The sequence below is a fragment of the Tupaia chinensis genome, unplaced genomic scaffold (genome assembly GCF_000334495.1).
Source record: "Tupaia chinensis unplaced genomic scaffold, TupChi_1.0 Scaffold000099_1, whole genome shotgun sequence".
Lineage (NCBI taxonomy): Eukaryota > Metazoa > Chordata > Mammalia > Scandentia > Tupaiidae > Tupaia > Tupaia belangeri.
Window position 1 is genome coordinate 6,759,653 of NW_006159563.1, and position 14,701 is coordinate 6,774,353.

Here is a 14,701-nt window from a genome sequence, read left to right on the forward strand (position 1 = left end):
TTAGATAATGCTGCTAATTATTCCAGAATCACTTTCGATTTGTTTTCTAACAGTATTTGGCATTGAAAGACTTTTGAGTTCATAGGAAAAATAGTGTGTGTGTGTGTGTATTATATATATAATTACATATAGTTATATGTATAATGATTTACTAGCCCAGATAGAGTAAGAACTGAAAATTAAAATTTCATATTTGTGACTCTAAGTTTTTAATCCTAAAGTACTTAAAATTAGACTTATTAAGATGAGATTTTTGACTGTATTTTTACACATTTTCCTACACAATAAGGATTTTTAAAAAATCTTTTGAAACAACTGCTGTTTGTTTTAATTTTATGATAATGATGTTGTAAATTACACATTAAAGTCGTATTTCTTTGGGGAAAAGTTTTTAAATTTTAATTGCAAGTTTAAAATTGTCTAAATGTGATTTGGATAAAGTAGTAAAAGGGAACTACCTTTGTTTTTTACAGGAATGCTGACGGGGATGAATGAAACTTCTGCCGTGGTCATTACTGCACCACAGAACTTCACTCCCTCTGTGATCCTGCAGAAGGTCGCTAATGTAGCCAATGTCGGCGCAGTCCCTTCTGGCCAAGATAATATACACAGGTGGGTTCACCATCACACTTTATGGGGTTAAATTGTGGACATACGATTATATAGTTTTCAATTCATTGTTTTCTTTGGAAAAAACAACCCCTAAACACATATTCTCCCTTTTTTTCCGATGGGACTTTTGATTGATTGGTTTAAAGCTTTTTTCTATATTTCATTGTATCTTACTACACTTGAATGGACTTTTGAAAAAGATGCACAGAGTATATCCACATTCGCTAATTTGTAAAGAGATCTTTTATGAAGTAATTGAGAGTTTATCTGTTTGCGAGACTGAGTAGATCTCCACGAGGAACTACTTTCTGAAACAGTGGAGTTGGGCTTTGTTTATTGGAAGAGGGGAGAGTTAAGTACCACGTACAGACCTTTTGACAGTAGTCCCCTAAAGCTGCTTCCATTTAATAAGGAGCTATTAGTCAACCAACATGGCATTAAATGCAATGTCTGTTCCTTAAGCCAGGGATATCTTCACCATCAAGCATCCGATGCATAAAATCCAAGTCATTTGTCCTAACAGGCAGCATGAAATGTGTTTAATATGTGTGACCTTTTGTATGTTTATAAATGCCAATGGCTTTATTTTTATTTTTTATTTTTTAAATTATCAAATAGGTATTATTATTATTATTCGTACATTAAATCGCTGTACATCATTTAGATTGTGAAGAGACTTTACCCAGCATGATTTACACCTCTGTCCAGCCCAGTCGAGACTATTATACACATCCTCGTCAACAGATAATAAACCTTATCTGTGTCCCCCAAGTGTCTTTAAATCATTTAAATTCTTATTCTTAAACATGTTGTTGCCTAGTCCTCTGTTAGCAAAAGGGAATTCATTGCAAACTATCTCCTGGCATGCTTCTGCCATATCTACACATTACATTTACATTTTTCTTGTTCTTACATAATTGTTAGCTATGTAGGAAATACATTTAAAATCAAAGAGAAGTTTTAGACCTTAAAGAAAGTGTTTTTGTATTCCCCCCCCAATTAACAGAGGAGCAGAAGTGGTCTCAAAAACTGCTACAGGTGGGACCAGCAGTTAGCGTAATGGCTATGTCGCTGGACTTCCACGTAGTCGACCGTGGTTCGTGTTCCGGACCCGGTGGCTTAAAACTCACACCGGGCACGTGTGTGTGCATGTCCAAGATCCCGAGAGGAGAATGGAGGAGAAGGGATTGTGGCGTGGCCCTCCTCCCCTGGGGGCTGATTTCTCGGTTTCTGTCTCTCTGTCTCTGTCTGTCTGGCAAGCACACATGCCCTATAGCAAAAATCTCTCCAAAAAAAAAAAAAAAATGCTACAGGTGATGTCAGTTTTAGTCCTAGCTCTGCCATTATGGGATTCAGTCATCTTAGGCAAGTTATAATTTCTCCTGATGGGCTTTTAGGTTCTTCATCTTTTGAAATGGATGGCGGGAAAGAAAGTGGGGTTGAAATTAAGTGGTATCTATGGAAGAATATTGGACTTCACACCAGAAGAGCTGATCTGCCGTTACTTGGAGTTGCCTAGCTTCACTGTATAATAATAGAATGAAACTATGTGTGCTAGTGAAAAAATACATTTACTGTATACTTCGTTTTAGAGAGAAAGGAGGACCCTTAAGTAAGGTGCTCAAGAGATCTGATGCTTACATTTGTTAGTTTATGACAAGCCCCTTCTTAAGGATGTAAGAAAATGGATGTGAGGTCATCGTGAGGGCGTGCAAATACAACTTACCTATCATTAATATTGTTCAGGAGGGAAAAAAATGAGCTGAAGCCTTTTCAGTTAAAATAAGGATTTTTGGTTCTAAGTTTTTCTTTCTTCATTTTTTTCTGTGTTAAATACTTCTTTTACTTGTATATAGTCCTCAGAAATATTGAAGTTACTGAAACACATAAAGTATCCTACATTAGCCATGTAACTATTGGCTTTTTCAGTGAGAAATTTTAACTGAGACTTCCGGTAGCTCCAATGCTGCATTCTTGTTTTAATATGCTCTTTTAAAACAGACAAAAATATCTACGATAGCCATTGGTTATGTTGCAACTTCTAGTTTAGTTTTGTATGTGGGTTGTTTTGTCTTTTTTGTTTTTGTTTTTGTTTTTTACCTTTTCTGAAAACAGTGGCATCCTTTCAGATTTTTGTTTCTTAGGGAAAAAAAGTCAAATTACCTTCACAAAGTAAGATGACATGAAAGCTATGGTCCAGTTGAGAGAGAAACTGAAAAGGACACTTAAACGTAGTTGCATACTTCCTATTAAAGCAGTTTGTAACAGGTCTTGGTGGTATGGAATTGAATCTGTTCAAATTATTTAAATTAAAATTTGAATGAACTTTTGGGCTATCCAGTGGCATGGTAGTTGATGCAGCTGGATCTCACATGGCCAACTGTGGATCCAATGGCTTGAGCCAGGCTCATGTGCATGCAGGCCTGGGTTCCAAGAGGGGATTAGAAAAGAGGGAATTGCAGTGTTTGCAGTACCACTGGGTGCTTTCTCACCCCTGTCCCCAACCTGGTATCCCTCTGGCCAGCACATGCACCCTGTAGCAAGATTTTTAAAAAGTTAAAATCAGCTTTCAGTTATCCATGCTAATGCAGGGGAGACACACAGCTCAGAGCCATTTACATGTGGCCCTGCATCACAGACGTTGCACTCATAGTTAACCTTCTTAGCACTGCTACTTCCTTCAGTGTCTTGATGCTTTTGTGTTTTGGTCCTGTCATCAGAGTCCTCATATTTGGTTCTATAACCTAGAAGAGAAGCCTAAGTTACTCCAGTCAAAAGTAAATAAAGTGCCTGGGTCTACTTAGGAATAGGCCATACTGTTTTAACTCACTTCTCAATGCCCATCCTTAATAGAAAATATTTAACATTTGCATTACAGCTAAAGAATGGTGGCAATAATGATCTAATGTTAGAAAATTTCCAGCTGATATATACCTAAAGTTATATGTACTTTTTGTACAGAAATGGATACAAATTATTATCTTCTTTCTATATGTAACACTTCTGCTGTTCTTTTATGCTCATAGCAATGAAAACAAAAAACAGACCATTGTTAAAATCTGTACCATTGCTTTTCTTAATTTCATTTAAAATGAAGTGGCAATTACTGTTTATATTATAATAACAAAAATTAGCAGCTTACCATTTTATCAAATTTTTATTAATGTTTTAACTATACTGTTCAATATTATATTACCCTGTAGTACTAATGAGTTTCCATATCTAAGTTTAAATATTATTTAATTGATAATGATGAAATTGAAATCCCTATGAAATTTTTAAATGATTCCCTTATTCTTTGATAGTTGCATTTTTGAGTTTCTGAAGCATCGGGCCAAAGAGTAGGACTCTTAATATTTACTAATGGTACTCAGTTTAGGATTATCTTTACAAGTATAAAAAGTGCTTTTACTGTTAGTATTTCAAAAGATTTAAAATTTTAATGTGACAAGTTAATTTGGTCAGCTTTATGTTCTATTTTAGGGATCTTTTCTTTCAGAAAAAACTATTAATAAACATTATTGTCTTTTTTCTAAACATTTAATGAGTAAGTCCTCATTGCCTGGTTTTGGAATAATTGATTCCTACTATACTTCAAAATTTGAACTTCTTTTACATTAAATACCAAGTAAAGAAACTTCACATAAAAATTGTTTAAGAAAAAGTAAACTTCCATTAATATGCAATAGTATATAATAAAATAGAAATTTTAATTGAACACTAAATAGAAAATAGTTTCCAGCACATCACCAAAAAGTGACTCCCATTCAGAGAATTCAAGTGTAGAGAATTCACTTCAAAAACCCAGGAGCATTTCCTGTACAGATAACATTTTTAAAGATCAACTGAGAAAGCATATTTACTATTAGATTATGTTACATTGTGTTGTGATTTTCTAAAGGAATAATAGAATCAGAAAACCAAACAGTATGTTATTGCAAGACTCAGATAAATAAACCAAGTATATAGGAATGGGAGAATGGGCAGCATTAAGCCTTATGTGAGTGGACTACAAAAGGAAAGGGTCAGGGTGTAATGTGTTTAAGGGAGGAGACTAGAGGACTTAGCTAGGAGAGCCCTGGCTTCCTCCAGTCCAGGAAAAAGTTCACATGAGCCTCTGAGAAAACACACAGAAGGCTAATGAAGGAGGTGTGTATTCAACCCAAGGTGCAATATTGCATCAATTATATTGCTTCTCCCTGATAACGCACTAGCCAAAAAGCAGAAAATAAAATCTGTAGCTTCAAAGTCAATTTTGTTTCTGCAAAAGAAACATCTGGGAGTTTATGTAAAACTCAGATTCCTAGAACCCACCCCAACCCAAGCATAGCTTCATTACATCAGAAACAGAGCCCAGGAATCTGCATGTCGGCTAGTACTCCAAGTGGTTGTAAGACAGGTATTCCAAAGTCCTCATTGGACGCCATCCTGAAGTATCAAGAGTTAACGAGATCTTTTTTTAAAAAAAGAATTATTTTATTTTAACTTTATTTTATTTATTTATTTTAATTTGACCAGAGAGGGACAGAGTAGGGTGGGGGAGTGAGAAAGCAAACCCTCAGGTCCAAGACTCAAACCATGGTTGGCCATGTAGGAGTCCAGCGCCCTTAACCACCACACCGCCTGCCGACCCCACCATGTGAAACATTTTAAAATATGTTTCCTTATATCTATGTATTTCTTTTTCTACAGATGAGTAACCAAAGGATACCAGTAAGTGAAATGTTAGGTTTAGTTTTTTCTTTTTCTTTTTAATACTATTTCAGCAAGGTGGAATATTGTTATTCACCATTACAGGGATATCTATAAACCAGTCTTAAACTATAAGTAAAAGTTTATCTTTCAGCAGTCTCAACCATTTTACATATTAACCCCTGTTCAGGAATTCTGACGTTTGTATACAATAGTATTGTTAAAAGGAGTCATCACACTACCTACTCATTTTGCCCTTTCATGAACAGCAGATTGGCCTTATAAGAGGAGAGTGTGATACTGCGTGAGGATGGAACATTTTATCTCCGCCCTGAATCTATTTTATTCTCAGCTTATGCAGTAAAACCCTAGAGCAACTTTGGTTATTAGCTTGTATTCAGAACTTAGAGTCCTTTTTTCCCTCTATATATCTTACTTCATGATTTGAAGTTTGTTTATTCTGGCACTTTTTAAATTTGCAAGTTTTGAACATATACAACTTGTGGATAATTAGTCTTAGTAGAATAAATGTTATTTTACTGTTGTCATTTAAGTCCGTAACTATTAGAAAAGTCCAGTACTATGAATGGAAGTGTATCCCCAGCAACCTGGCAGTCAGTCATTTAATTTATCAACATGTATAAAGAGTTTGTTTTAGGTTTAAACTAAAGCTTTGTTGTTTAAATATATAGGTAAAGAACAATTTGTTTTATGTCTAGGCCTTAAACTTACTAATTAATCACTATTATCATATACCTATGTGTTGATTAATAAAGGAAATACTGGCATGTATTACTTCTATCCTAAAAAATCTATTTTGTGTGACTCCTTCACTCAATATATTTTGAGAACCTTTGTGACAGATTTTGCTAGTGCTAGGGTTCTAAGCACAAATGGTATGGTTACTTCTTGGTGAGGGCTCTAATATCTTCCTTTCTTTCGTTCTTTACCCTTGATTGAACCCTTGAGCTACCATTTCATTTTTATTAGTTGCTTTACTTTCTTTCCCCTGGTAACTATAGGAGATTTAAGTACTATGTAAGTGTGGAAAATCATGATGAAAAACAGAGTTGCCGAACAAATGACATTTGATATCTTGGTGCCCTGATTTTGCAAGCTTCAATACCACTATCAACCTACTTTGTCTGCTCTACAACAAAACTTTGTATTAATAGTTTGCTAATACAAAGATGGTCTTCGGTCTTTTCTACATTATGACAAATTTTGAGTCTTACCAAGACTAGAGATTCGTGGAACCTATTTAGTAATCCAAGTAGTTGTTTCTCAAGCTGGCGGTTGTCCACTAGAGGGCAGCACGGCTTCTTTATCTGACTGCTTTGAACTCTGCAAGGTCTGTGTACAGCAGTTCATTGAAAAACAAATGCAGCCCTCAGTTAAGTTTTACACACAAAGCACATTTGGGTATTTCAGAAGTGACAAAACTGCACAGCTATTTTTACCGTAACATTTGGTATTTAAGTTTTATTTAATTTCAACATTTGTGAGGTACGATCCTATAACTCAACAGTTTTACTAATAGGAATATGTAACTCTTTTCTTGTAAAAACAAAAGAGAGGTATTGATGGTTTTCTTTCTGGGTTGACAACTTTGTAAGAAATCAAAGAGAATGGGGTAAGAATAAATAATTTGTTTTACTATTTAGTTTTCTCTTATAAATTCCCATCTCATCCCACCACTAAAGAGACAAACCAGAAATGCTTAGAAATAACTGGAATAGTGTATGTGTTCTATGAGGAAGCACACACTTAGACTTTTTTAGCTTTTCTGTATAAAGAAAGAGAATGCATCATTGAGCTGATGGTGTGAGGAATCATTTTTTTATACCACCCCTGAAGATTAGAACAGGAGATGGTCCTAAATTATGATAGTTTATTTTTGGTTTTAGCTCTGCTTATCTGAATGTTAGAGGAAAATACATTGTTGGATAATATAAAATAATAATAATAGAGAAAAATGCATTGCTTTAGATAAATTCTCTAAACTTGAATCACATGTAAATCTTTTTTCTATTAATTCATGTAATGGGCTTAACTTTAAATACAATTCTGTAATCAACAAAACAGAATTTTTTACAACTTAGCGATTCTCTGCCTGTTTAAAATGTTCTATATTAACTCAAGGTAATAAGGATTTACAGTTTTAAATCCTTTGGAAGATTACACTCCAAATCACCATGCTTTGGTATTGATGTTCAGGGGCTTATTCAAACCAGTATTTCTTACATATAATGATTGTGCGACTTCATTACACATTTGTCAACTTTGGACTAATTATTTTTATACAGCTAGGGCAGGGCACTGCATCTTGTGATCGTCTTTCTTACTAATAGGATTCTGTCTGCTTCAGCAGGCAGTAATTGAAGGCTTCATGTACGGAGTAGGAAAAAAAAGTTTTAGCCTGAGTGGGCCATTGTCACAGCTTCTGGTAACCAGCAGAACAGAAAGCACAAGAAAATTGAACTCAGAATAGAAAAATCAGAAACCAGGAAGACTATCCAAGAGAAGAAAAAGCATGTCTTAGAGCTGTTGCATTAAGTGTAGCAAATATGATTCAGTGTAAAAAATTGTATGTTTGTGAATACTCTGGAGAGTGATACAGCCTCACAGATAAACATTTTCAAATTCACGTTGTACAGTTAACATTTTAATTGTTAGAACAATTGAAAGTAGGAGTCTTTTTATTCTCACAAAGAGCATTTTATCCATAGCCAATTTATCACAAATCTGAAAAAATGTTGTTTACACAAGGGAATAAATCTGTGTATTAGATATTTGTTCAAATTTGTTATTATTTGACCTGTTTTCATAATTCTGACAATAACAAAGACAAAATAAGTTTTTAAGAAGAGTACTTACTACATTTTTCACTTAGCTTTTGTAACCAACCGATTTTGTCTTTTTTCTCAAATCTTACGAATTCGTATAGGCTTCAGAGATTAAGTGTAATTGCTAGAGACAATAGACAAAAGGGCACTTAATAAGATGAAATATATATATCTAAATAGCTTTTTTACCTGCTCAGTGGGTGATTGCAAACAGCGAGTGCTTGGTGGTGAATGAAATAAAAAATTATGAAAAATACCTAGACGGAATCCTTTTAATAACATGGTGCCCGTCGTACATAGGCAATACATCTTTAACTGTCATCCTACTTATTTGTTCTCATTTGTGGTGTTACTGGTTTTCGAGGTTGATTGGTCTCCCAGTGGTCCCTTCTCATGTTACAGCTCCATTCAACAAGGTTTTTTTTTTCTTTTTCTTTTTTTGTTTCATTGCTGGTGTCTTTTTTGAGGGAGTGAGAGGTATAGGATGTTTAAAGTTTTTAAATAACAGTAGAAATTTAAAATGCAGCAAAGATTTAAGTGAAGATGTTTTTGATTATAGAATACTATAGTCAAACACAATTTGTTTTTTGATTCTTTTTTTTTTTTTTTTTGGAGAGGTTTTCGCTATAGGGCACGTGCACTCGCCAGACAGACAGAGAGAGACATAGAGACAGAAAGCGAGAAATCACCCCCCAGGGCGGATGGTCACGCCGCAATCCCTTCTCCTCTCGGGATCTTGGGCACGCACACGCGACTGGCATGAGTTTTAAGCCACCAGGTCCGGGACGCGAACTGCGGTCGACTGTGTGGGAATCCAGCGACATAGCCATTACGCTAACTGCTGGTTCCCACAAACACAATTTTGAAGGGAAAATCTTCCTTCTTAAGGTTTTTGGAACAATAATAGATTATATAGTGTGTTAGACAAATAGGAAAAGCTTTCATTTATCTGTTTGCTGATAAAAATAAATATTAAGTGTGCATATATTAAGAGAACGTACGTGATACAGAATCAGAGTACTTAGGATTGAGTTCCTGCCCAACTGCATACCAGCTGTGTGACCCTGAGCAAGTTCCTCAACTTCTGTGGGCTTCTGTACCCTCTCACATGGGAAGGTCAGATGACACAGTGCAGTGGAGCCTTAGAGCCCACGGCCAGACACTCGGTGAGCACTCAGTGAAAGGTCAACTGCTCTCATAGTTACAGTGGTCAAAAATTTCTTGTGCCTTTGGAAAAAGAGAGGGAAAAAAAGTGCCAGGGTGAGGTTGTGGCTTAAGGCTAAGTGCAGAGGTTCTGATGCCAACTATTAAGTTTAGTATTTAAGTATTTGACCCAAGCTGTCTTCATAAGAGACATTGGACATAATGTTCTTTACATCCAAAAGCTAGCTATTGTTTATTAACTAGTGCTGTTTCCATAACTACCTTTCAAGTGTATGTTAAAGGTAAGCTTATTTGGGAATTCAATGATTAATAAATGGGGGGGGGGTGGCTTTTGCTGTCCATGGACCACAACAAACCAATTGTAGTCATTGCTGTGTTCCAATTAAATACATCCTTTCGAACTGTGAAATGAGAACGTCAGAACATCGGATCTTGTCTCCTGCTTTAAAGCCACGCATCCACCATTTGTGCCCACTAGCACTAGACCTAGTGAGAAGGCAGGCGCTTTTCATCAGTGAACAGATTCAGTTGCTAGGCTGATTTGCCTAGCCTGTTTCCTCTGCGGCATAAGCAAAGGCCTCCTTTCTTTTACGCCCCTATTCTTTACCGAACGAGAATTTTTTGGTAATAGGATTTCAAAAACATGTACAAGACACTAAGTTTAATCTCTGTAAACATACTGACAGCAAAATTGACATTTATCTCTGCTGAGCTTGAATTATTGTAACATTGACTCTGAAGTTTTTAATAGAAAAGAGAGAAAATGTGCCTTGAGGCTAAGCGGCCCTGAAATTCAAACAGCAGTGCTTTTGTGTTCCTATTCAGGCATAATCTCCTTGTCTATGGTCCCAAGGCACAAGTGCTAAGTAAATAAAGAGACTAATAAAACTATTGTTTACATAATTATAACCCTGTCTGAAATAGGGACCTCCCTTGAAATATTTGTCGAATGAATTACAGATGTGATGTCCAACTCTCTGGGAAAAGTTGTATAAAATTGATGCAGAAACAGTCACCATATCCTTTAGTGACATGGCTTGACAAAAATATGGGAACAGCATTCTCCTATAAAGCAAAAGAGACTTCAAAATTTAAACAAAAGAAATGCAAAAGGCTGTAAGAAGGGGAAGAAAAGAAGAGTTGTTTTAGGGCTGGTGATCTTTGTGTTATCTCAGAGATGAAAGGGAGGTACCCAGTTTCTAATCTCTTGCGTGTGTCTGCAAAGCAGGTGTGTCTGAGTGTTAACCGCTTTACCAAAACCTCTTTGAGGACATTGGCATGATTCATGTTCCTGAACTGCTTACTTCTGAGTGCTACTCCCCGTAGGAGAACTGCTCTATCAGATGCCTTGCAAGTTTTTAGCATGTTTGAAGACTATACAAATAAATTACCACAAACGTTTCTTACATACTTAGTCAACATCCCATTAGCCAACATTTTGTGACACAACTTTAAAGTGTTGATATTTCAATTTAGTAAAATTAGTGTATTTGTTTTGCTCTCGATGCATTTATTCTAATTATTGTTGGAAAGCCGATTTTCATGATTCTGTTTAGGCCAAAAATGGCTTGTTGTGTTTTTTAAAAAAATGAATCTAATATACTATGAGATTTTAATGTCATTTTTTTTTAAACTGAAAAAAGAAATTACTTTCATTTAAAGGGAATCTGCTTCCTGCTTAAGTGGCTAATATTTTAATTAAGTCGGGAGTGAAGTTTTTCTGAGTGTCTCCTGATAAACTCCCTCTTTTATGTTGATGGTAATTAAACAGATCCCAGAGGACACCGTGGGCTCTGCGCAAGGCCCATGCTAATTGTCAGACATGAGACACTGACCAGTTGGTTTGCTCTTGAATCGTCCACAGTGTGCTGTCAACGCGGCAGTTTTATTTTTATGTATTGTGAGCTGTCGTCAGGGCTAACTGGGTGCCATTGTGGCTGAAGATGTTGCGCAAATTGAGGCAGATGGCTCAGATTCAGACACGTGTCATACAGAAAGGGGAAAGGGGATTGGCCCTGCAAAGTGGGGTCACGGCAGGTCACAGACCTGCTCTACACTTGTTAGTGTTTTCAAAAGCTCATGCTCAGCAACTTTGTTTTTCTCCACTCATCCCTGCAATCGGACCCCCCCCTCCCCAACATGTGCGGAACATGCTCCATGTGGATAAGGGAGGTTTGGGAGGGCCCGTCCTCTTCCTTTAGGTCTCTGGGGCTCAACTGTGCACGCAGAATGAATTAGTGGGATTGACAGAAGTTCATTGTGTCTCCAACGGCTTTGCAGTCAATAGCAGTGCTTAAAAGGCTAGTTTTGCTTTTAATTCCTTGTAATTAGTAGGTTCTTCATGTCTTGGAATTTAGTAATAGAGCATTAGACTTCAACAATAATGTTCTAAACATTTAAGATAAAAAAAAAAAAGAGGGATGTGTGCGGTTCCACTTGGCCGTCACGTGGTTTTGTTTCATGATTAACATTAGAGATTGAATATTTTTGTGAGTGAATTCATTTACATTTTGTAAGAATTTTGTAATGGACACAAAATTATCTCTTTTGTGAGTGAATTCATTGACACTTAGTAAGAATTTTGTAATGGACACAAAATTATCTAACATCTCCCATAATCATTTTCAGATATGAGGAATTAAAATGGCAAGCACTTTGAGAAAGGTACCTTTTCTTAACATGTTTTAGAAGTTAAAAGTGACTTATTTTCAATGGTTGTATGCATGGTAAAATGTTAAATATCAAATGAATAAATAAATGAATGACTGCCAAATATTTGTAATGGACCATTATTCACATGCATCTCATGTTGTTCAAACTAATAAATTAAATAGACTTCCTTTTCCTGTGTTTTGTTTTGTTTAAGATGCACTAAAATTACCTGCTTGTGGTAAGCATGGGCTGGGCAGTTTATTGATTTTTTTCAGAGTGCTTGGCTTTGAGTTTGGCGGTAGGGAACCTGCAATAAATTATTTCATTTGAGAAAAAGAAGTTATTTTAAACCTATTTGAATTTACACTGTCTCCCTTCTTCTTCCTCTCATGATAAAAGGTTGTTGTGTTGGTTTTTTTTTCTTTTTCCTTCCAGGTTTGCAGCTAAAACTGTGCACAGTGGGTCATTGATGCTAGTCACAGTGGAACTGAAGGAAGGCTCTACAGCCCAGCTTATCATAAACACTGAGAAGACTGTGATTGGTTCTGTTCTGCTGCGGGAGCTGAAGCCTGTCCTGTCCCAGGGGTAACCTGCTTACATCTGGACTTCAGGATCTGGCTCACAACAAAAGTGCCTGGCATCCACTACTGCTGCCTTTCATTTATAATAATAGCCCTTCCATCTGGCAGTGGGGGAAGAATACACTCCTGACATTCTTGTCTCCTGCTTTAGAATGCTAGTGTGTATCTATCATGTATGCCACACTTTCCCCCTTTTCGCTTTGCTAACCAAAGAACATATATTTTACTGTCAGTTATCTCAACTCTTGAATCTTTGTGGCGTTTTCTCTGTCCCGCTACTTCTTTGGGCCTCCTCGTCTTCCTTCTCTTCCTTCAACAATGATGGGCATGAATCGGATATTTAAAGTTTACTGAACATCATCTTCCCTTGAGCAGTACACAATGATTAGCAAAGAAATCATCTAAATAGCATTTCAGCTTGAAATATGAAAATGAACTAGCATACTTTGTAGAATTAAATGCAAAAACATGGTCACTGCAAAATTTTGTTCTTTGAATTTCCTGGCATTGGCAACTCTCATCACAAAATTATCTCTGAGTAATATGGTGAATAAACTAGCACATGAATAGCGTTTGTCTTTGTATTTTTAAGGTACTGCTTATAATACTGAAGTTTATATGCTGAAATTTCTTTACCCTTAAGTAAATATTTTGAGTATTATGCAGAAAAGCAATGGGGTTTAGTGAAAGAAAAATCACTTTTTAACTAGATAATTTTCTAATATATATTTCTAATTATAGAGTAACTAACTCCAAAGGGGGGAAAAACTGGTGTGTTTAAAAACAAAACTAAAAATTTTCTGTTGTAAAATTAAAACTCTTTCTATGCACTCTTGATCCATTAGTAGAAATCGGATTATAAGGCCTATTGCACTTGCCGAATAAATTCCTTGAATCTCATTTCTCCTTTACAAATCTCGATGCCCAACTTTGATGGGGCATCAAGTTGATGCCCAACTAGAAGAAACTAAATTACAGAAAAATTTTAAATTATTACACGATCAACGTATTAGCATCTTTCTCCAGAGCATTTACTTGCTAACTTACGTAAGATACTGCTTTTATGAAGATTTTTCTGTAATCAAAAAACTTTTCTAATACTTTCATATCTTTTAAAAACCATTTGAAATTTGATAAACCTTTCTGATGCAAGATGAAGGACTTGGGGATAGTATAGGTTAGTTTCCTTTCTGTAGAGCCCCATAAATAACAAATTTTTTTTTAAGTAAAAAGGAAGAGACTGTACATTGACCAAAACATTGTAGAACTATATCCAAAGGGTTAAAAAAAAAATGAATGAAACATTCTTGGAATTTTCGTATTGAGAAAAACAAAACAAACTGGGAGAATTCCTTCAGTTGCTAAGCTTGTAAGCTGGGAAGTATAAACAAGGTTGTGGGCTGTTCCTGCTCCTGAAGTAGAGCAGTGACTGTGAGGGAAGAGAAGTACCACTGTGGGGCCCTGCAGCCCACCTGACTGGAGCCGTAGACACTGACACCCAGAAGCTACTCGGTAACCTCAGTCCGTTGGCATTTCCATTACTAACCCTATTTCTCAGGGCTTTATAACTTTGGATTTTTAGATTGATAACTTATTGAAATGTTATACAGAATCAAAAAGACCAGGGCCAGCAGGTGGCATGGAAGTTAAGGCTCTGGACTCCCATATGGCCAGTCGTGGTTTGAGTCCTGAAACTGGTGGCTTGCTTTCTCACTTTCTCTCTCCCTAGCTTTCTGTCTCTCCCTGATGAGTGCACATGCCTTATAGCAATTTTTTTTTTTAATTAAATTTGGAGCCTGGCAGGTAGCACAGTGGTTAAGGCGCTATACTCTTCCACATAGCTAACCATGGTTCAAGTCCCAGACCTGGTGGCTTGCTTTCTCACTTTCCCCCTCTCTCACTTTCTCTCTCTGTCTTTTTGGTTAAATTAAAAAATAATAATAATAAATTTTTTAAATTAAATAATTTTTGTTTTGTTTTGTTTTTTTTTTCAAAAAGACCAAATACCTGTTTTCTGGGAAAACATTTATAATTACTGTCATTAGGCAGCCTTGAAAAGTGCATGTTGTGACAGAGAGGTTTTTCTTTTCCTTAAATTAGGGCTCTCATCATTGGAAATAGGTCACACATTTGTTGAGGTTCTTTGTTCCCCAT

General features: G+C 36.1%; 1 protein-coding gene across 1 annotated transcript in view; it reads left to right on the plus strand.

Moving 5' to 3' along the window:
- Positions 1-13,119, plus strand: part of AP3B1 (adaptor related protein complex 3 subunit beta 1) — a 276,448-nt gene extending 263,329 nt beyond the window's left edge. Inside the window, exons 27-28 of the mRNA XM_006143530.3 lie at positions 474-612; positions 12,402-13,119. Of these exons, the coding sequence (XP_006143592.1) occupies positions 474-612; positions 12,402-12,555 (293 nt within the window). The 3' untranslated portion in view covers positions 12,556-13,119. The remainder of the gene's footprint in view (positions 1-473; positions 613-12,401) is intronic.
- Positions 13,120-14,701: the final 1,582 nt, after the last annotated feature.